A 22,680-nucleotide genomic window follows, 5' to 3' on the forward strand; every position below is an offset into this window, starting at 1 on the left:
GATTTGGATATGTCAAACTATAGAATCGTTGAGCCAGATCTCACAGTACTACCAAATTCCATTAGCGCAAAAAATTTGATTTGATGAAGAAAAGTTGTACTACGGAATTAAGACGAAGGTTCGATCTTATAATGCCAAAAGAATCCGTCAAGCTGTAGAACAAACCCTATTGTGCTATGGAACAAGCTCTACTTCATCGAATCAGATGGTTTGAGTCGAGTAGGTGAAACAGTAGAAGCAGTGAGCCAGATCTTACAATACTACCAAAAATAATTAACAAAAAAAAAATTTTTTTTTGATGAAGAACCCCTTCCAGAATTGGACTTGGATAAACGTCCGATCTGATGAGACTAGAATAGTCCATCAAGCCGTAGATGGAAAAACATCTACTTCACCGAATCAGAGATAATTTGAAAATTTCAGTCTCCTTTGACTTGAGTTGGACAAGCAATAGAAGATTTCTGGCGATTACATTAACAATTAATATTGAACGGGTTAGCTTGAAGATCGAAATAGATTCGGCGGACACGTAAACAAGACCAACGTGAACTTGGTCATAACTTCTGTATTATCTAATTTTCGTTCATTTAGGATTATACCATCACAAGAATTAAATCAAAAACTAACAAATTTACTCAATGTTGTCCACAGGCCCAGTCCATGGCTCATCTGAACTGTGCAACCTGTGCCAACCCACAATCTAATGCCTGGCATGCCCATCAACAACGCATGCCAATGAATATGCCGAGCGCGGAATGGGGTAATCAATTCAACTCACAGCAGCAGCTTAATCGCTCGAATTTATCACTCAACGTTGGCGCTGGCTATATGTTGCCACATCACCATGGCGCTGGTGGCATGATGGCACCACCACCAGTCTTTATGAATCAAACTGGCATGATGGCGAGCATGTATCCATATCCCTACAATGCGGGTATGCCTGTTATGAATCCAGGTATGAATTAAATATTGCATTAAACTTTTCTTTCTTGCTAAATAATACGTTTCGTTAACCGTTTTTTAGGGCTCATGGGCATGCCACCGCTCACGCGTTCACGCGCCACCTCACGAGCTGGATCACGTGCCGTTTCGCCGGCAATGAGTCGCAAATCCATGCCGGTGCGCCGAAAACAGCGCACCACCAGTTATGTTGAGGATGAACTCACCGATGATGAAGACTCCGATCAAGACGATCGACGTTCGATTGTTTCAAATCGTTCCGGCATGACTAACACGCTACGCGCACGTCAACGACGCATATCGAGTGCTTCTCAGCTGCTGGATGATGAGAGCGAAACAAATCCACGACAAACACGTGGAAAGCTGCGTGATACACGTGAACGCCGCGGTTCCATTGCTAAGTCAGTGCAAAGTGATTGGTTGCCTGGACGACGGACGACAGTGAATCAAAATAGCAGTGGCAATCGTCATAATGAACCGAGTTTTATCAACACACTCAAACCCACGCGCATTTATTCAGACTTGGACTCAGAGTCATCGGGCACACGTGCATTGGTGCAAGCTAAAATACAAGAGAAACTAGATAAGGGCACAAAGCGTAGCAGTTCCAAAGAGAAAGCAACGGAGGCTGCGCGTCAAAAACCCATTAAAGTTTCTACAGAAGTGCAAGCAGGCGGCAGTCGGACGATTACTAAAACGAGCGCTGAAACTGAAACGAAAATTGTGGCAGCCGAAAAATCGGAAATCATGAAAAACGAAACTAACAATGCCGAAGAGACTGAGGAGGAAGAGGAAGAAGAAGAGGAGAGCGGCAGTGAAGAGACTGAAAGTGAACAAGAAGAAGTTGCTGCGGAAAAGCCAGATACTATCGGAGGCAGACACTTAGACGAAGATAATGCGGCACAAGTAGCACCCTCCGATGAAGCTAACGAAGATGATTTGGGTCCACCACCCTCAACACCAGATCATGAATGGGAGTGCGAGTTCTGCACGTATGTTAACGAACCGAATGTGAAGATCTGTTTGATATGTTGCAAGACACCTAGCAGTGTGCCGCGCAAGACCTCTACTACAACGGCTCCCAAAGAAACCCCCATAGTTGAGGAACGATCAACAATGGTTAAAGATAAACCATCCGTCAGTCCAGAAAGACCTATCGCACACAAAGAGAAACGATCCAGCAGTACAGAACGAACGAAAGACAAACCGAAAGACAAAGTTAAAGAGAAAACAAAAGACAAAGTACACAGTACAACCCATAGTACCAGCGCATCTACTGGCACGGTAACAACTGCACCAAAACGCAAAACTGGTATCACACAGAGCATCATAAGTAATCTGACGAACGGCATATCGAAGCTCAAGATCACTTCATCTGAAAATGAATCGGATAACTCAGCGCTAGCGAAGAAGAAAGGTAGGAGCAAGAAAATCACATTTTTGGAAGGAACGAAAATCAATTAGAGCTCGTATAGACATAAACTAAGCGAATCACAAGTTAAATATATACTAAAAAAATACTTACTACATAACACATAAACTTTTTAATTTGTTTCCCTATGTTTCGGTATTTTACTTTTGCAACAACAATTATTTTTAATTATTTGTAATACAAACTAACTTTTTTTATAAAAACAAATAAATTTAAAACAAATATACTTTCATTATGCTTACGACAATTGTTCCAACCAAAAACTGTTGTTTTCTTCCATTACAAAGTCCTTCACGTCCGTATGCATACACACAAGCCCCGCTTTAGTCCGGCATCCACCTAACTTTGAAATCTCTATATGAACTTACAGAAACCGTTGAAGATGTGTGGGCCGCTTTAGATGATAACATACAGACCACAGCTAATGAGGTAATGCGTAAAGCAGAAAAGTCCAAGCAGAGCAACAAGGTCTCAACCAGTTGCGGCACTTCACCCATAAGGGAAGTGACAAAAACTAAGGAAGTCTCAAAGTTGCAAAGAAATGTGAAGGAAACCGGCACCTCACCGCCACCGCAAAGTATTTCGACTCAAGTACGCGTTATTGTTCTTTCTAAATTTTAGTTGATTTAAACGTTACTGTTGTTTTTATTCAGACCTACGATACGGTACCTCTACGGCAACGTGAACCAAGTGTAACAGAAACTATGCCCACTGGAAGTAGCAGTCTGTTTTATAACGAAAATACACAGGTTTGTTTGACAGTCAGGGACTGGCTCTTATCAAATCGATCAAGTCGGTCAAATCTTACTCCAGGATCCACAGTTCATACTCATTATGTTCACACAACGTCTCTATCTCTACTATATCTTAAGTATAACATGTCCTTCAGTCAAATAGCTATCATCCTTCCATATATACAGAACCTTATATGACGGGTTTTCAATAGAGATGATAGAAAAGTAGACTGATATCCCTATCAAATGACGACATATTTTTACCCGCCCTTTTGACATTTCTCTTCAGTAAAGGTTGTCATTTCATCATGTAAAGGTATACGATCCAACAACTACTCCAAATTATTAAAATTTACTAGCGAAATTCGGAGTCAATGGCTTTAAGATCATCATAATAGTCGTGCCAGACCAACAATTGAGCGTCTTGTTTAAAAATTTAAATCCACAGTTGCAGTACAAAATGTTGCCGTGCAAGTGAGACAAAGTACTGCAGGTAGTGTCGCGAATTTTGCTGCCGCTAGCGCATCAGTTGGGGAAGACACAAATCAGTCTTTTAAACGTCGTTCTCAAGATTTGACAACTCTGTGACATCATTGTGGCGAATTTTGCGAAAATGTCATGGCCTACATCCTTACAAGATCAAATTGACCCAAGACCTAAAGCCACTTGACCACTAGAAACATTAGGCGCATTTCTTTCTAAATGGCTTCGTCAATAAGCAAATTATGCGGTATTGTGAATGGGAATCGCTACCGCTCAATGATAACGGAATATTTTTGGCCCGAATTGGGTGATGTAGACTTGGACAATATGTGGTTCGAATAGGACGGTATCACATACACATAGCGAATGTCACAATCGATTTATTCAAAACCAAGTTGGGTGAACGTGTTATCTAACGAAATGGCCCAGTCAGCAAACCGCTTCGGTTGGGCGATTTGACGCCATTAGACTATATCCTGTGGGGCTATGTCAAGTATATGGTCTGCTCCAACGAGCCAGCGATGATTGATGACCTTCGTACGAAAATGCAACGGTATCAGCCGATTTATGCTTGAAAGCCGTTGGAAATTGGGTTCAGCGTCTGCGTGATCGCAAAAGAAATCGAGTTCATAGTATATTTTCGTATTTAAATTCGTGTTTAAATATCTCTATAAAAATTTTTAAGTATTTTCTTAAACATTCCATTTTATTAAATAAAAAGATAAATATTTTGGAATCACCAAAATCTCATCCAACCTCTCTAAATTTATACTGAGACTTAGATTACAAAAATAAGTAATATAAAAATGTCAAATGAATCGCGAAATTCTGTTCGGCCACAAATGAGCTGAACATACATTTTGATAAATAGACTGAGAGTGAATTTTGGACTAACATCCCCGATTTCGACCCAATTTACTCACTCTACTATACCAAAGTACTCAATTTGTAAAGTTTTCGTATTAACAATTCCAGCTGCATCGTGAAGTACCCTCACCACTAAGTGTTTTCTCGCCAGATACACCGCACTACGAGCCTAGGCACAAAGAGCCTGAAACTGAGCTCTATATATTACTGAAGGTAAGTTGATTCGGTAAAATTTTTTAATCAAACATATTCAATCCCCACACACCACCAGGAAGCCGAGCTTTATAAATTCACACCTGAAGAACTACATGCGGCACTCAAGTATTGCGGTCCATCAGTACATCCAGTACAATGGTTACGGGAAAACTGGCACAAACTCATACAAACCGTACAGAGTTTGTCGACAAAATATGGACAGGAACGTGTAGAGAATATTATTGGCACAGTATCACAGGGTGAGGCAAGAGATGCACTGCGGCAACATGGCGGCAATATATGGCAAGCAGTATCGGAATGTATCGAACAGCGACAGCGAAAGTACCGCGAGATCTCAAGTAAGGGTAATTACTCGCGTGAAGACATCGTAACTGCGCTGACGATACATCAAGGTAATGCGGATCTGGCGTTACTGGACTTGGGACGTACGCAATTGAAGCCATTTTTAATGCGCATACGCGGCTCACCAGCCGGCGTAGAAAATGAGAGTGGCGCCAATGTTTTTGGCGGCAACTCAGTGGAGCATACAATTCAACCAGGTTAGTGTGAACATTTTGCTCACAGACAAATTACAGTCAGCAGTCTTAACTACACCAACACTTTTGTTATATTTTGAATTTCATCGTTTTTGTTTCTCTCTCTATCTCTCTCTTTCTCCTCATTATAGAAATTCATGATTTCCTCAGCGCAAACGCTTCGGAATGCTACCAAACACCAAATGCAGCTGGTGTCGCTTTCATAACCGATCATCCCACGCTGTCACATGCATCATCTACTAACGAATTACGTAATACCATGTACGATAGCATTTACCGTCATAGTCCTTATAGCAGAGAGGCATCATCAAGTCGATTTCATCTAGACGATCCCGCATTTAATAATCAAAATATGTTAAAAGATCTTGAGACCCTTATTGGTAATATCGAACAAAATCAAACGAAGCAGAGTGAACCCATGCTCAAAACTATGGAGTCGATGTTGGCCAATAGTTTAGGAAAGAGTGAAATGGATAATGAAAATGATCCCGAAATGATGCGCATACTAATGAAAAGCCCCATCACTACTTTACATGCTAAGCGTATGAGTTCCGATTCAAATAGTAAAAGTCAGAATCAATTGGATGTGAAGAACTTTGTTTGGCAGCATATTCAAGAAATAGTACCGAACTTGGTGCAACAAGTGGAGTTAGAACTCATGGAAGAAGATGCAATGGAAGTCAATGCAGTTAAAGAAACTTCATTAGAGCAAAAGGTAGCACCACCAGAGCCACCACCAATCGATGCTGAAGAGTTCATATTGGAAGAAGTCATTGGACCAAATATTAAAGAAGCATCAATACGGGAGTTGGTGCCACCCGAGTTCATATACGCCGCAGAAATTGCCACTTTCCGTATGGAATTCGATCGCGCATTAGATAGAGACCATGAGGAAGAGTTCGAGTTCGACAGCTTTGAAGATGCTGAAAGGAGTACTTATAAAATGTATCATGCTTCTGAAGAAACGAAAACAATTCTAGAACGTGAGATAGTTCCAGAGATAGAAACAGAACACCAGCAAATAGCAGAGGAGAATATAGTCGCAAATGAAACTCGTCCTCACGAAGTACAAGAAGTAATAACTGATATCGAAAGTATACCAACAAATCAGCAAAGAATGGTAAATGAGATGCAAGTAACAGCACGAGCTGAACTCGTGGAAGACAGTGAAACAACAGTACTTGAAAGCAAGGTTATTCCACACAGCACAGCTGAAACTGAAGCCACAGTTCATGAAATAGTTGAGTTACCAAATGAATCCGCAGCCGTAACCTGCGAAGAACCTTCTGCAGTATTAACGGTAAATGAAAACTCTGAGGTACCAATAGCGATTTCAAATATTGCTCCGATCGATACAACAATAACCGTATCAGAAGCACAAAATACGCTTATAGAGGCAGCCGTCAGCGTCAGCACCGAAGCTTCTGCAGCTGCTATAATAGAGTCACCTGCGCCTCAGAAAAGAGAACTTCCAACTGTTGGAAACTCTGCTGAAGTTACAAAACTGAGAAGAAATGAAAAGATGCAAAGACGTCAGAGAAAGAGTCAGTTACAAAAGAATGCGAATAGTTCCGAAACAAAAGTACCGGCGGCTATTCGAGGAAATGCTAATATGGAACGAAATAAAATAACTGAGCTAGGAACTCAAAATGATACCATAAAGAATGAGGGTTTAACAAATAATGACGTAGCTATTTCTAATCATCAAACGCCACAATCGTCTGAAGATCCGCCTACCGCAGAAAACATTACAGCAAACCAACAAGTTTTAGATACCAAAGAACGTCAACCGAAAGTGTCGAGAATTCCTATACGTCGTAGCGCAAGTCGACTTTCTGGTGAGCAAAGACACAAACACCCTAGTCAACTAACTTATGTTCAAGCTAATAATAAACTAACAACTGAGAATGAAGTCCAAGCAACTAACAATCCTCAAAATGCATTAGAACAAGAAGTCATTTTAAACCAAGACGGTGGAGAAGCAGAGGATATAAATATGATTTTAGAGAAGGATACAATTAATAAAACTGCTGTAGAGGAAGAAAATCAAATTAATAATAATATGGAGCGTTTGTCAGAAAAACCGGAAGACACAAATCAAGAACTTAATGAAGCCATCGAGGAACAAGCTTCACAGATATTAATTGCAGAAGTCGACTCTGCAGACAATGCGGCTTTCTCGCAAACGGAAACTGTTAAAGCTGAGGAGCCAGTTTCAGTAGAAATAAACGAGATAATAGAACCTCTTCCATTAGATGAAGACTTAAAACATCACATGTCTGCTGAAGCAACAGAAAATACGAACTATAATCAACACAATCAATCGGAAAGCGAGATAACTTTGGACGAGGACAGGACTCAAACAGAGCCTGAAACAGAAGCAGAAGGTAATAATACTGAATTAACAGAAGAGCTATCTACTACCACTACAAAATTGGTAGATAATACTGAAGAACTCAACAACCAGACAAACGAAAATTCACTTCCGGTGATAATGACTGAACCAGAAGCCAGCACTCAAGAACTTCAAACCCAAAACAAAGAAGGTCTACCGCTGCAGGCAACAGTCTATGAGACAACTCAGGCAGAAAATAATTCCGAAGAAAGTGCTCAAGGTATTGAAAATAAAAATGTTTCGCAACTAACAGTTGGAGAAGCTGTAGAAATCAGCTCTGAAGGAATGGTGCAGCGAGGGGATGAAAAAGCAGAGCTGGTGCAGGTTGAGCAAATCATTCAAACAGAAACTGAAGGAAATATCAACCGAACTGTGATAGAAGATGTGGATACAACTAGGAACGACGAGACGATCAATCAACTCGAGTTTGTTAGAGAATCCTCGGCACAAGCTGCTTCTGAGAAGTTGGCACAAGAAGACGCAATAAGTTCAAACGTAGAAGAATCCAGCAATCAATCGACTTCAAAAGAAACTACTCAAACTGAAAGCACCGCAGAAGCACAGAATAGTGAATCACCAACTAACGAAGTATTTCAAGATGCAGCTGAGCTTTCCGCAGATGAAGAAATTGATAATAATATAAGCAAGCTCGAAAGCCATGATGGTAACGAAACATCTGATGCTGAGTTATATAGCGTTGAAAGTGAATTCTCTAGTCAGGGTCAATCACGTTCTGTGACTTCGGATAATGCTGTATTGCTTGCGGTCGACAACACACCACAATTGCCATTACAACAATCCACAAGCGACACGGCGATAGATGCAAATCTAAGCAAGCCGACAAGACAGACTGCACCTTTGGAGTTTGTGCTTTCTCCAGATGCCTCAAAACAAAATCTCTCCGAGCTCGTTGAGGACACACAACGCCTGATTAAGCAAATGAAAGACGAGATAAATATAGAGGACTTCGAATCTTCCGAGGAGGAGTACACCGACGAGTATACAGATGAAGATGAATATGACGATGATGATGATGAATACGATGAAGATTGGGAGGGATCGCTGGAAGAAGAAGACACGGAATACGATGAGGGTGAGCTAACTGAGGACGATATAGATGATGAGGATTATTTTAATGAAGAAGATGAGGAAGGTTTGAGTGCTGAAGATGCGGAACATGAAGTTAAAGAAGGCAATACCGATGCGCACAAAGTAAATAAAATTATAGATGAGGTTTCTACACCTCCTGGCGAAGAACCTAATACGGAACATGAAAGTGAAACTATTAGTGCGACACATACCAATGAGGAAAATACTATCATTACCCCATCATCTCATACCGAAATCACAATAACTGTCGATACCCCAAACTCAAACGTAATTGATACAAATCATGAAGTCGCCAACACTGCTTTATTCACCACGCTTAAAAATGAAATTGTGCCTGATTCTAATGCTAATGCTAACCCAATAGAGTCTTCAACTAACGAAATCGAAACAGAGAATCAAACACCCGAACTGCCCGCCGAAACCGTGTTCTTAAATGAAAAGAGTATTACAACAACAGCAGAAAGCGCAAGGAATGATGATAAGATAGACACAACTGCCCAAAACGATGTGAGAATTGAGAACGAGGAAGAAATTGAGGCAATTTCAGTCCAAAACCAAGAAGCTGTCGATCAAAATATAAGCGTAGAGACTATCCCTGTTGAAAAGGTGATCAACGTTTTAAACCAAAAGACTTCTAAAGACCGTGAAGAACAAAACGAAAGCAAGGTTTTGGAATCTAAACCTGCCACAAGTTCTAAAAGCGGCGCAGTAAGTAAGATACCACAAATAAGAAACGATGCCCGCGAAGCATCCACTTCGAAAGCTGCACGAAACGCTTTGAACAATACACGAAACGATAAACTTACCACACCAAAGAACAATGTAACGACTGTTAAACCTCAAGCTGAAAAATCCAAACCCAAGGAAAGTAAAATACCAAAACAAGCAGCAAAAAAGGTACCTTTGCGCTCGAAATCCTTCTCCGGACCACCAGGTCCGATTGGCATTTCTTCGGTAAAGACCATACAACAAAAGTTTTTGAATCAGCAAAAACAGTTAACCACGCGTTTAGACCCACCCAAAAATCCACCAAATGTAGTACGTAAGAAGTCAATAACCGAAGCTATTACTAAATTTTTGCCCAGTACTTCAGCGGGTGCCAGTAGTTCTACAGCTACTGCGGTAACCAGCATTTTCCGCACCCATCCACGTATACCTAAGAAGAAATATCACGAAACATGCTTTTCAGATGATGACTTTGAGACGACGACGAGTGAGGAAGAACCGGAACCGCTGGAGATACGTCAACGTAAGATAAGTGTGCCAGTTTTTCGGGCGTACCCCAGCGTGCAGGAGCCGGAAGTTGTGCCGCCAGAGGCATGTATTGCAAATTTTGTTAGAGTGAGCTTTGTAAATAATAACCGATATTTATAATTATCAACAGGTGCTCGTTCAAAAATTCATTGACGAAAAACTTGTCACAAATATTGCTGAAGCCCAAATAGCCGCCACACTGGTCAATATGCGGTTCCAACAGGATGTTTCGCTGTGGGCGGCCAAGGAATGTAGTGACCTTGATCAAGCCATCTCTATGCTACAGCAAGAATGTGAACTCTGCATGGGCACATATCCCATGAACCAAATTGTCTCGATGCTCAAATGTACGCACAAATGCTGCAAACAATGTGCCAAAACATATTTCACAGTGCAGGTAATAATCCTACCCAGCAAGTGCCTAACCCTAAAACAAAACCATTAACTTTTAATAACCCAATAGATTACCGATCGCAGCATTAACGACTGCACTTGTCCGTTCTGTAAGTTGCCCGAATTACACGGACATAACGAGCATGAGGACGAGAATTTAGAATATTTCTCGAATTTGGATATCTTTCTGAAGAGCATTTTGGACGAAGAAGTGCATGAGTTATTCCAGCGTAAGCTAAGAGATCGCACACTGCTGCAAGATCCGAATTTCAAGTGGTGCATACAGTGCTCATCCGGTTTCTTCGCGCGGCCCAAACAGAAGCGACTCATTTGTCCAGACTGTGGTTCCGTGACATGTGCGCAGTGTAGAAAGACGGTGGGTAGCAGCAAATAGTTCCACTTTTAGTATAATATAAATACTTCACATTACTTCCTTGCAGTGGGAAAAGCAACACGAGGGTATTTCGTGTGAACAATTCAAGGAATGGAAGGAAGCCAACGATCCAGAAGTGCAGGCACAGGGTGTTCAAGAGCATTTGTCGCAAAATGGCATTGATTGTCCTAAATGTAAATTCAAATACTCGCTGGCTAGGTTTGTTGCATCAAGATCTACTTTAGTATGGATTCCAAATTGAAAGCTATCTTTACTATCTTCTTTCAGAGGTGGGTGCATGCATTTCACTTGCACCCAATGCAAGTATGAATTTTGCTATGGTTGTGGCAAACCATTTATGATGGGCGCCAAATGCACCATCTCTTCGTATTGCGCCAAATTGGGTCTGCATGCACATCATCCGCGAAATTGTCTTTTCTATTTACGTGACAAGTTACCCATGCAATTACAAATGTTACTTAAACAAAATAATATACAATACGATGAAGATCCTACAGAGTTGCCTGGCAACTACGTGGAAGAGACCTCAACATCCGCAACGAAAGTGTCACGTTGTCCAATTCCCTTGCAAAAAGAGACTCCCACCGGTATGGTAGACACTGTATGCAGTGGAGAGGTGCCAGATAAACATGCTGGCATGTGTCGGTACGTATGAAATCAAGAATGAACTTAATCGGAGTAATATTGAGAACATTTAACCTAAGAATTAACACTTTTTTGAAATACCGTATTTTCGGAGATCTGTGTAAAGTGATAAAGAAAAAAGTGCTTATGGATATTCTAACCAAATACACTTGCTAACCAAAATTCTGTTTAGAATCAGATGTAATGAACCGATAAGGATCGAGACTATAACAGGATGCCTCTTGATGTCTCCTATCAAACCCCTGCTAAGTACGGACTGCATACTCTCCATTAAAGACCATAATGTACTCCTCTCCGAGCAGTTTCTGCTAAGGTACTTTCGTAGAAATTATCTTTGCAGTCAGCTGCTTGTAGCGAAACCACCCATTAGGAGCATCAAAAGGTCCTTCCTCAACTATGTCTACGAGATAAAACAATACGCTGACCAGACTTCAGACGCAACAAACTTCAGACATGCATTGACCGCCATTTACAGTCGAGCCATTTGCAACGCCATTGCAGATGACGAGCAATGTGGTCCCTGCGCAGCTTCATTTTGGATACTGTAGCTGGTTAAACTCCTACTTATCCAGAATCGACCCTGACATATGGAATATATATCAAGCGTGCAACGTGCAAAAATCTAAAACGGCGCAGTATCGGGTCCATGCAGGGGAGGGCTTTTTGTCTATCAAAGCTCCACAAGAGCACAGATTTTAATTTCAATTCAGAAGAGTTTTCGAAATTACATCACAATTAAAAATATGATGGAAGGGAAACCCCTCTCTCCAAATAAAAATTCTGGATCCGACACTAAATTAGAAAATACACATACTAAAAGTTGTATATTATATAATATCTCGTCTCAAAACATCTCAGTCCATTAAAATTTGTACTCACTTTTTGCCTTCAATTTTCAGCACCCATTACGTCGAGTACTTGACCGCCAAAGTGGCTAAAGCGCGCATTGATCCATTGCCCATATTCGATCTAACCGATTGTGTGCAAGAGTTGCGACGACGAGATATACGACTGCCGGAACGAGGTCCTTGGGATACTGATGAAATCTACAAGGGCATGTGTTCTGAGGTAAGTTGAGAGAAATAATAAGTACAAAAGTATAGTCTTATAGTGAGGATATTATTAGACCACCATTAACTAAACGCGCGTAACAAAAAAATAAAAATTAAAAAACAGTGCTGCCAGCTTTTGTATAAAATTAAAATGTTGTAGCTCTAAAGAAATTTAATAAATAAATTTGACATATGTATAACAACGCATGCCATATTACAAGGGAATTAATTTAAATGTTCCCTAGTTTAACTAAAAATATTGCGTATTGGCAACCCTAGAATTTTTATTGAACATGAAGTTTTGAAAAATGAAAACAAATAGTTTTTGATTCAATTAAAAACTATTAAATTCATGCGCGTGGCAAAAAAATAAAAAGTAAAAAATAGTGTTGCCACCTTTTTTTGGGTATAATAACGCATAATATATAGCTAGAACGTTAATTTAAAAAAAATGTAAAATGGTGTTGCCAAATTTTTAAATTTATTTAAAATGTTGTAATTTAAAAAAAAAATTAATAAATAAATGTGTCATTAACACATACCCACATTACCAGGACATTACTTTAAAGAGTTGCAATCTGACTTTAGGTTTTAGGCACCTTACCACTATAATATAATTAGGGTTACCCCCTTTTTTGTATTTAATTTCAAAAATCTAAAACGCTAGAAAAAAAAACATTCGGCATTAATTTAAAGAGTTGCCATCTAACCGCAATCATTTTTTACTTATATGTATAAATTTTCTTAATAATACGTAAATACTTTCCAACACCCTGTGTATATGACATACTAATTTTTTCCGCTTAATTAATATTTAATTATATATAAAAAATTGCTTTTACCAACGCTACCACTTTTACAAAAATAATAAAATTATGGTTGCCACGTTTTTGTATATAATTTTCAAAATCTAAATGTGTATGCAGAAACATTCTAAAAAAAATATGGTGTCAGAGCGTATTAATTTATAGAGTTGCACCTGACCATAATAATTTTTTTATTTTATTATTATTTTTTAAACACTTACATACCATCACTCTACGGACTATGGATATGACATAATAATTTTATCCCGCTTTCTTAATATTTAATTAAGCATAAAAAATTAATTTTGGCAACCCTATCACTTTTACATACACACATATATAATAAAATTGGCATTGCCACCTTTTTATATTAAATTTGAAAAATTTCAATGTGTTTACAAAAATACAATATTGTGTACGAGGACTTTTATTCAAAGAGTTGCCATCTAACCGTATTTTTTTTTTTTTTTTTAAATAATACTTTAACTTATTCCAATCATAATTTTTTCCACTTTCTTAATTTTTATTGAAATATAAAAACATTGGTTTAAGCAACCCTGCCAACTTTTTTGTATTTATTTTGAAAAATTTAAATGAGTATGCAGAAATACGCTGAAAAACAATATGTTGTAAGAAAGCATTATATTAAAAGTCGCAAAATTACAAAATTTTGAAAATATAAATAAATTTGTATTTCTAAATAAACAACCTCACCGTTTGTTTTTCTCTCCAACAGGTTATAAAGAAAAATATTCCGCTGGAAACGACATGAGACAGTGTGCCAAAAACGATTTGGACCAATCCACCAGACACCCAACTACAGGCGAGCAACATATGAACGTTATATGTATGTATGTACGAGCGAACGATGTTGTGGACTGCAAATATTTACGAAGAAGAAGCGGAAAGAAATTAAAATTGAAAAAAAAAATTATGTATTATTTTCAACATTATTTTCTTTTTTATTTATTTCCACTTGTTCATTGTCTTATGTATGTTTATATTCGTCGCAGTCCACTGTATTTCTCTTATCCACGCTACTAATCCATATTACTACGAGTAAATGTTCAATTTATATTTTCTAAAGCTTAACTAGTGAATAAAGTATATACAGAAATATAAATGATTTTTTCTTGCTTAGATGTTGGCTTCTGTTTATTTGACTTCACTTACTTAAGGCACATGCAAACACACACATTCATAAAAGTAATTATAGGAGATGTGCATACGTCAACAAGTATTAAATACTGTCAAAATTCAGGGTCAGAAAGTCGCAATCTATATATCTATATATATAAATAAATATGTATGTATATATACGCATATATATGTTTGTATATACCATACATACCAACAACAACAAGAACTTGTATTGTGGGTGCCATAAAATAGCAATTCATAACAACATTAATATAAATACTCACATTAGCACATCACAACGCATCACATCACATCAATGTCAACGCGACGTCACGTCAGTGCTACCGTTTATTACAAATTTCTATTATAACGTATTTCGCACATGATAAACGGCTGATGACCGACCAGTGAAAACATACAAAAAAATAAAAAAAATAAAAATAAAATATAAATTTAAATTTCAAATTTCTAAAAAAAAAAATGTTTTTGTAAAATATCTCACAAATTAAGTTATTCGCTTTTCATGCGCTGACTTTGAAGTGTATTGTCTGCACGCTCGTTATTTTAGTTAGCTTATCATAGTGACTAGTGTATATTTTTATACGATTTTCCCATTTAAATAAATACCCTCGCGCTGTATACATTTGAAAATGATTTTGTACAAATCGAATTTTCGAAAATTTCACATTTTTATTTAGCATACAGTGCAATCAACCCACCTTTCAACACGCCATTCGGTATTTATTCCGTTCGTTCGTTCGATGCACTTGCTTCGGCTACACGCGTAATACATAATTTCGTTTTATGGTTCGAACATTTCCCGTATCAAATTTTCAAAACATTTTCTAGCACATGTTCTAAATAATTTTTGGGATTTTTTTTTTTTTTTTTTTTTTTGTTTTTTTTTTTTTTTTTTTTTGTTTTTTTTTTTTTGTTTGTTTGTTTTTTGATTGATTACATATAGGTCCGCTGTGAAACGTAGATGATTTTTGGTGGGCAATACCACCTAATGTGTTGGATTTGTGTGTGAATTTGTTTAACACTTTGAGTACCCTGTATATCTTAATAAAGAATCTCCTAAAAATTTTAAATTCTAAAGAACTCCTATAAGATGAGCACTGAAAAGCGAAAGCATTTGAAGCATTTAATGTAAACTTACAGTTAAGTTTTTAGGTTTTCAAGGAAAGAGATCTGATTAAGGTAGCTTCTGAGAACTAAAAGAATAGGTTCCTAATGAAAACAGGATGATGTAGTACAAATAAAAATTCCTTATAACATTCAAGTTAGCTTATAAAATCGACTTTGAAAAGCTTACACAGAATTGAAAAATAACAACTTTTTCTTTTGAATTAGTTTACAATCGGAAAGCTGGGAATAGGAAAGAGTACAAACTGGAACAAACAGAAATGCTCTCCTTCTTCGACTGCATCTCTGAAAATTTAGGTTACTGCGTCGCAGCGTCTGCTTCTAAGAGTTTATGTCGGTTTACATGCCGACAAGAGATAAGAGGAAGTTCGAAGTGGCCGCAGAAAAGATAAAGTAAACTCTTTCATGAATGGGTTGAGGCTTAAAAGGAAGGTTTGAGAGGTAACTTCTGTAAGGAACTTTCCGTCAAGAGTAAATTTAGCAAAATAATTCATTGAGGGGGGAGCCTGCTTCAGAGGGGTCAAAAAATAATTTTTTTTTTTTTTTTTGTTTTGAGGTTTCTTTGAGACTAAAATAAATAATTTCTTAAAGAGAAATTTCTAGAGTTTATAGTTATATGTATATTTAAACATCATCACAAATTTTTTGGATATGAAATCTTTGATAGTCAGCCTTTGAGAAGCAGTTGCCTGATGCATCTCGCTTTTTCGGACGGCGGGCATAATGCAGGTCGCAATTTCTATCGGAATCAAACATTTCAAAAAGATTAATACTTTTCAACAATTTATCTTGTAGTTAAACTAAAAAAAATTCCAAAAAAAGTGTAAAATTTTACAAATTTTTTAAAAATTGAAAAAAAGTGGTTTTTGACCAAAAAATTTTACTTTATGTTGTCTAAAAATATGTTCAACCTTGACTTTTCTTACTTTTAAAGAGATGTAAGCAAAACAAAATAATCGATTTTTTGAAGCCTCTAAAGCAGGCTCCCCCTTAAAGCAACATTTCTTCGAAGTACAGACCTTTTCAAAGAGGCGAGCATTTACTTTACCGTGCGCTCAATGGAAGTCAAGAAGTGTTGTTCTTACTTTCGATTATCGTCTTATTTATTGTCTTTTAGAGAATTACTTAACCTATAATTATACTGTTAAGAGTTATTCCGTTCGGTGGAAAGAAGTTAAGGTCGGTAAAACAGGACAAATTGTTGACTATCCAAGCTTTTCTGGACTATTTACGGAAGAAAGCCATGAGGCTTAAATAGTTCTATTCTCCACGGAAGCTTATGATTTCTAAAGTTCCTCGAACAAACAATAAAAATAATTAACCTGCCATAGGTGTAATTTAAGTTTCCATTGAGAATAGGAATATCCTCAACGGGTTAACATAATTACTAATTTGTAAAAACAAATTTTTGTTTACTTACAATTGTCCAATTTTAAACTGTCCGCTGATGGATTTGTATTATTCATAAAATCGATTTGTTTAGATTTAAATGTTTATGACTTTAAAGGTAAATAATAAATTTACACAACAATGAATAGATTCAGCTAAATTTAATTAGCGTACTACGTCAGGTGTTAGCCTGTACATACATATGTTTGTACTACGCATATCCAATTATATTTTCATGTGGGGGAACATCCGTTAATGCAAGTGACTCAGAGGGTTATCCATGGATATTTACGTAATTCAAATTTTCAAATTCTCTGGAAGCAAACAGCTTGATTACTAAGCGCCGCAAAATAAATAAATATATATGGTACATATAAACATAAAAACATAAATATTATAAATGATCCAAAAAAATGGTGCAACGAAACACTATTGACCTCTTAATGGGGTTACGTCGAGTGCAAACATTTATTTTCCTGTCCTTATTTTCATATGCGGCTCCAGTTGTGATGGCTAATTGATTTCAGCACTTTTTTATGATTTTGTATGTATGTAAATATGAATGATAGCTAGACAAAAACTACTTGCAAGCAAATGGTAATGAAACTGAAACCCTTAGAGTGCGCAATGTTGTGTGCGAATTAATATTGCGCGAACATAATTGCGTGAATAATCGAATATCATGAAACGAAGCCACTTGAATGCTCTGGTTTTGGCATACGTGGGTGCATTAGTAAGTTCAAAGGTTCTGGGAAACTTGCAAAGTGAGATCTTTTGAGAGAGCTAATTTTTAGCCGTAAACCGTAATACCGAATATAGATCTCATAAAACCCTCCGCCTTCTATATACGCCATACTTAAGAGACCTACTACTATGGACAAAAAGTAGTAAGATGTATTCACTTGGGCTTAAGAAAAGTGAGAGCTTGATTGGTTCCAAATCATTCAATTTTTTCGAAAAACATCGTCGTGTTAATGTGTAAAATGGCAATGAGTCTTGGATTTCTGCTTGCGACCCGGAAACAAATGATCAATCGGCCGAATATCGTAGGAAAGGTGATCTGAAGCCGAAAAAACATGTCAAAGTAGGTCAAAAATCAAGGTTATGTTAATAATTGTCGTCGATTATTGAGGTGTGGCCCACTGCAAATTCTTTCCGACCGGCCCGTCATCAAAATCATCATTATTGCTGACGAGACCTGTGTATGACCTGTGTATCAAACAATCTAACAAGAAAAGAAAAAACAAATTTCGCCACCCTAAAGGCATGGAAAATTTTATTAAACGTTGATATTTTTGCATTGCCTTAGGACCCTATTTTGAAGACGATATTAAGCTTTTGTATAAAAAAAAAACGTGAAAATGTAGTTTTCTTTATCAGCACAGGTCAAATGTGGTTAGATGGTGGTTAGTAATATAATACCAAGTTGTTCAATAAGTTTTGTCGTTCGAATGCGAGTTTCTCTGCAACATTTGGAGCGTTTTAAAAAGGATATAGTGGATTTTGTGCATCGATTCATCACTATGGATGAGACTTGGGTCTATCACCTTGATCTTGAATCAAAACAAGAGACCAAAGAGTGGTGTGAACTTGATTTTTCGGCTTCGAAACGAGTACGTGTCCCGAAATCGGCCAAGAAGGTTTAGGCATCAGTTTTTCTGGATGCGAGAGGAATTTTTTGGTGGATTACTTGCAAACTTATAAAACAAATGTTATTGTAGGCTTTCGGACCAGTTGAAGGGAGAATTCGTGAAAAATGACCCGGTTTGCAAAAGAAAAAAATCCTTTTCCATCAGGACAATGCACCGTGTCGCAAGATCATTATGACAATGGCTAAAATTGATGACTTAAAGTTCGAACTGTTGGAGCATCCACCGTATTCACCAGATTTGGCCCTCAGCAACTTCCATTTGTTTCCAGAACTGCAAAAAGCGCTTTTCATCAAATGAAGACGTCATAACGGCTGTTGTAGCGTATTTTGCAGACCTTCCGGATTCTCATTTCAGGGATGGGATCCACAGATTGGAGGATCTTTGGAGTAAGCGTATTAATGTTCCGACAGATAATACTGGATAATAAAGTGTATTTTGAATCATAAAATTGTGTGTTTTATTATCAAACTACAAAACTTATTGCACCACCATGTATATAGGGAGCTGAAATGACATTTATCACTACTGACTCCGAAATGTGTTTCAAGCATATTATCATATGTAAACTGAGCTTATTGGTAGCTTCCAAATTGTATATATCGTTAATAAGATCTCAAGAGGTAATAAGAACTAGGTCAATGAACTCATATAACTTTTATAATTGTTTCCGGCATATTAAGAGCATCCAATTGTCTGCCTTCTGTGATTGCTTTACTATTACTAATTGTACCTAAGGTGGTGTTTTTTTCTGCAGCAGATTTTATTAAGTTGGGGTTGAGGGTACTAGGTAATCTGAAACAACATAAACACTCATAATAATATTTAAAATATTGACAAAATAAAATAAAAATTAATCAGAGATTAGTGAGTAATTTGTGTTACATTCTTTAAAGAAGTTTTATATTTTGTAGAATAGTTCGAAGTGCTTCCCAAATAGTTAAAATTAAATTCACCGATATAAAAATTAACTGGTAGTATTTCCATTTTAACTATTTCGAAGCGTATAGTTTACAGAAGTGAACTTATAATAAAATAGCAAAAAATTCTTTCAATATTTGGTTAAATTTCTCATATAATTTGTGGAATCCATGATGACGCTTACAAATTTCTGATCCCATCATCAATGAATGATAACGATTCTCTGCGACATTTTTTCATGGCAAAAAAGCTCTGGTAACTTTCGTTCATATTCGTTGCCTGGCACCGTTATTCAATACCTCCATACCTTTATCATAACTTACAATCCCAGAAAAAACCCTACCATTGTCAAAAATGTAAATATCACAACAAATTGATGTATTAGGGAAGAAATACTGTATGAGTAATTTTATATTTCAAAAACAATAAATTTGTTACAAATCGAGCGTAGCAAAATATAAACAGACTTTACCAACTGTATTCAGGTTAAGAAGATTTTGTATCGATTTCGAATACCTAAACGGTAATAAAAATTTCTAATAACCTCCAGCCAGCGTTTTGCATGCATATTGAAAATATCGGAAAGGGGTCGTTTTGTGGGCAATCAAAATTTCTTTGGTCGAGAAATGCTCACGTTTGCCTTGGAATTATTTATAGAAAGCGCGAGCTTAAAAATAAGCTCGTGCACAGCGTGGTATGTATTAGAAAAATAAATAATCTCATATAGAATATTCATTTGTTTATTGTTACAATTTTTTATTGCGTACTATCTGGGTGTGAAATACAAAAACAATATGTGCATATTTATATATATTTTCCCAATAGTTTAAGAAGACGCTTTGCTGGCGGTCAACTTGCGGCTAAAGAAATTCATATATATGTAGTGAATATACGTAGTAGACTACACCTTCCGAGATGATACATCAGTATGATTTTTACTGAAGCTCTTATTTATTTTATTTTAAATAAAATACTCGAAAATATCATATTGTCCATGACACATTGTACAACTATGATCAGTCAACGACGGATGACCTGTCTTGTCTAAGCTATAGAATTATGTATCTTTATCAAATTAGCAGGTAAGAATTTGAAACTAATTTACAAAAGGGTGATCCATGGAGAGGTACTTTTTCAATAGTATTTTTATGGCAATTCGCGCATAGACATTTCATCATAGAAAGACTTACGCCTAAACAACGTTTACAAATTTTCCAACATTATAACGAAAATTCACATTTTTCAAAGAATGTATTCCGCGCTCACTCAAGTTATGGTCAACTGAGCGTACTATTCGCAACACCATCACCCATCTTGGGACTCAGTATTCGTTATTGGATAACACGCAAAGAAGAAAATATAGTATAACAGCCGTAGCTGAGAGTGTACACGAAAGCCGTGCAGACTCAATTCAGCGATGTTCGCTGCAACTCGGACAGATGCTTGGATACGATAAAAGCATACAAAATACATCTCGTCGCTCTATGGGCTCTCGAAAGGTTGCAAGAAGTCCTACGTCTTCGGACTAACTTTTTTTTAGCGATGAAGCCCATTTCTGGCTCAATGAGTATGTAAACAAGCAAAATTTGCAGTATTTTGGACGGACCTGAGGAGATTCACGAGCTGCCATTTCATCCAGAAAAAAACGGTTTGGTGTGGTTTGTGTATCAGTGGAATCATGGGTGCATATAACTGTCAATAACGACAGTTATCGTGCCATGATAAGTGGCTCAAATTGGACTCAACGGATGGATGATCAAAACGTAGTCGCGGCCAACATTCCCCCTAAATTTGAAGCTTCTATTTTTTTTTTTTTTTACTTTAAAAAAGTAGAGAATCTCGCAATGTATCACCCTTTATATAAAGTATTTAGCCTGATAATGAAAAAAAAAACATTTTTTGAAGAGTTCATGGACTTCGCTTTATCATAACGCATTTATATTGTGTTCCAACATTTCGACACCGGTGCAATAGTATGAAGCTTCGAGCTTTTCAAAATATACTTTTGTTTCGACCATGACCTCCTTAGTGTTGTAATGTATGTAAATGTTATGAAGAGTAAATATGAAAAATCTCATCAAGTTTTACCAGGACAGCACATGCCATCTGAAACAATAAAAAAATACCTATTTATGTGCAATATTCAGTCAATAAGTCAATTAGTGTGTAGTCGGCAGCTGTCTGTTTAGAAGGCGAAAAAGTTGTTTAAGGATGTATACCATGGTAATGCTGAGCTCAGGCTGCCACAGATGGCGGATAGTGGACGGCCAAGTATTTTAGAAATACCTAGCCCTCGACCAAGATATGCAGGAGAGGGCTCAACATGCCTCATGCATCCAATGAACCTCTGGCAAAAAGGCAAACAGATGCCGCCATTAAATAAGCATCCAAAACTTCCAACCTTTTCATCAAAAGAGAACCTACTCACGTTAGGGAGGCAACAAGACGACGAAAACCTGGAATGGATTATTACAATTATAAAAAAGGGCTGGCAAGAGCAGCATTCTATCATCTCAGTAGGAAAGTTTCACATCTCACCAAAATGGCTGGCAGGCTAATTTTGTTATCACCTCCGTCTCGCTAAAACCCTTTCTTGTCTTCAAGTAGTAGCTTCAGTTGAGGCAATCTCCTGATTAGTTCCCGAACCTGACTCTGACATAAGCTCCCATAAGGACTTATATCAACTCTGGCGGATTGCATGAAGCGGGGACATATTAGAATAAAACAAGAAAAAACGTCAACTTCGGCTGCACCGAACCTAATATACCCTTCACAGGTGCATTTCTTTTAGTAACTATCTGTTCAGTTTGTATGGAATCTACATACTCGTATATGCTATAGTAATCCGGAGATTATATTATTACCTTAAGCAGTAATCCATGTAAAATTTCGTAAGGATGTATTGTCAAATGAGGAAGCATTTAATTCCGATCATTCAGTTTCTATGGCAGCTATATACTATAGTTAATCGATCTAAACAATTTTTTCGGAGAGTAAATTGTTGCCTTAAAATGTAATCTGCACCAAATTTCGTGAATATATCTTGTTAAATGTGAAAGCTTCCCATACAAGAACTTGATTCCGATCATTAAATTTGTATGGCAGCTATAAGCTATAGTTAACCAATCTTAACAATTTCTTCGGACATTACATTGTTG

General features: G+C 37.2%; 1 protein-coding gene across 6 annotated transcripts in view; it reads left to right on the forward strand.

The window, feature by feature from the left end:
- The window catches only part of LOC108965672, a 30,122-nt gene extending 15,722 nt beyond the window's left edge, over window positions 1-14,400 (forward strand). For 3 of the 6 annotated variants that reach the window (XM_018928226.1, XM_018928227.1, XM_018928228.1), the window contains exons 9-21: window positions 652-955; window positions 1,025-2,377; window positions 2,763-2,983; window positions 3,046-3,141; window positions 4,585-4,689; window positions 4,748-5,231; window positions 5,360-10,050; window positions 10,118-10,384; window positions 10,451-10,756; window positions 10,821-10,972; window positions 11,042-11,419; window positions 12,319-12,487; window positions 14,014-14,400. In XM_018928226.1, the coding sequence (XP_018783771.1) occupies window positions 652-955; window positions 1,025-2,377; window positions 2,763-2,983; window positions 3,046-3,141; window positions 4,585-4,689; window positions 4,748-5,231; window positions 5,360-10,050; window positions 10,118-10,384; window positions 10,451-10,756; window positions 10,821-10,972; window positions 11,042-11,419; window positions 12,319-12,487; window positions 14,014-14,049 (8,562 nt within the window). In that variant the 3' untranslated portion in view covers window positions 14,050-14,400. The remainder of the gene's footprint in view (window positions 1-651; window positions 956-1,024; window positions 2,378-2,762; window positions 2,984-3,045; window positions 3,142-4,584; window positions 4,690-4,747; window positions 5,232-5,359; window positions 10,051-10,117; window positions 10,385-10,450; window positions 10,757-10,820; window positions 10,973-11,041; window positions 11,420-12,318; window positions 12,488-14,013) is intronic. The other 3 variants (XM_018928230.1, XM_018928229.1, XM_018928231.1) reach the window with 3 other exon arrangements.
- Window positions 14,401-22,680: the final 8,280 nt, after the last annotated feature.

The sequence above is a fragment of the Bactrocera latifrons genome, unplaced genomic scaffold, assembly GCF_001853355.1.
Source record: "Bactrocera latifrons isolate USDA-ARS-PBARC rearing strain unplaced genomic scaffold, ASM185335v1 scaffold_145, whole genome shotgun sequence".
Classification (NCBI taxonomy): domain Eukaryota; kingdom Metazoa; phylum Arthropoda; class Insecta; order Diptera; family Tephritidae; genus Bactrocera; species Bactrocera latifrons.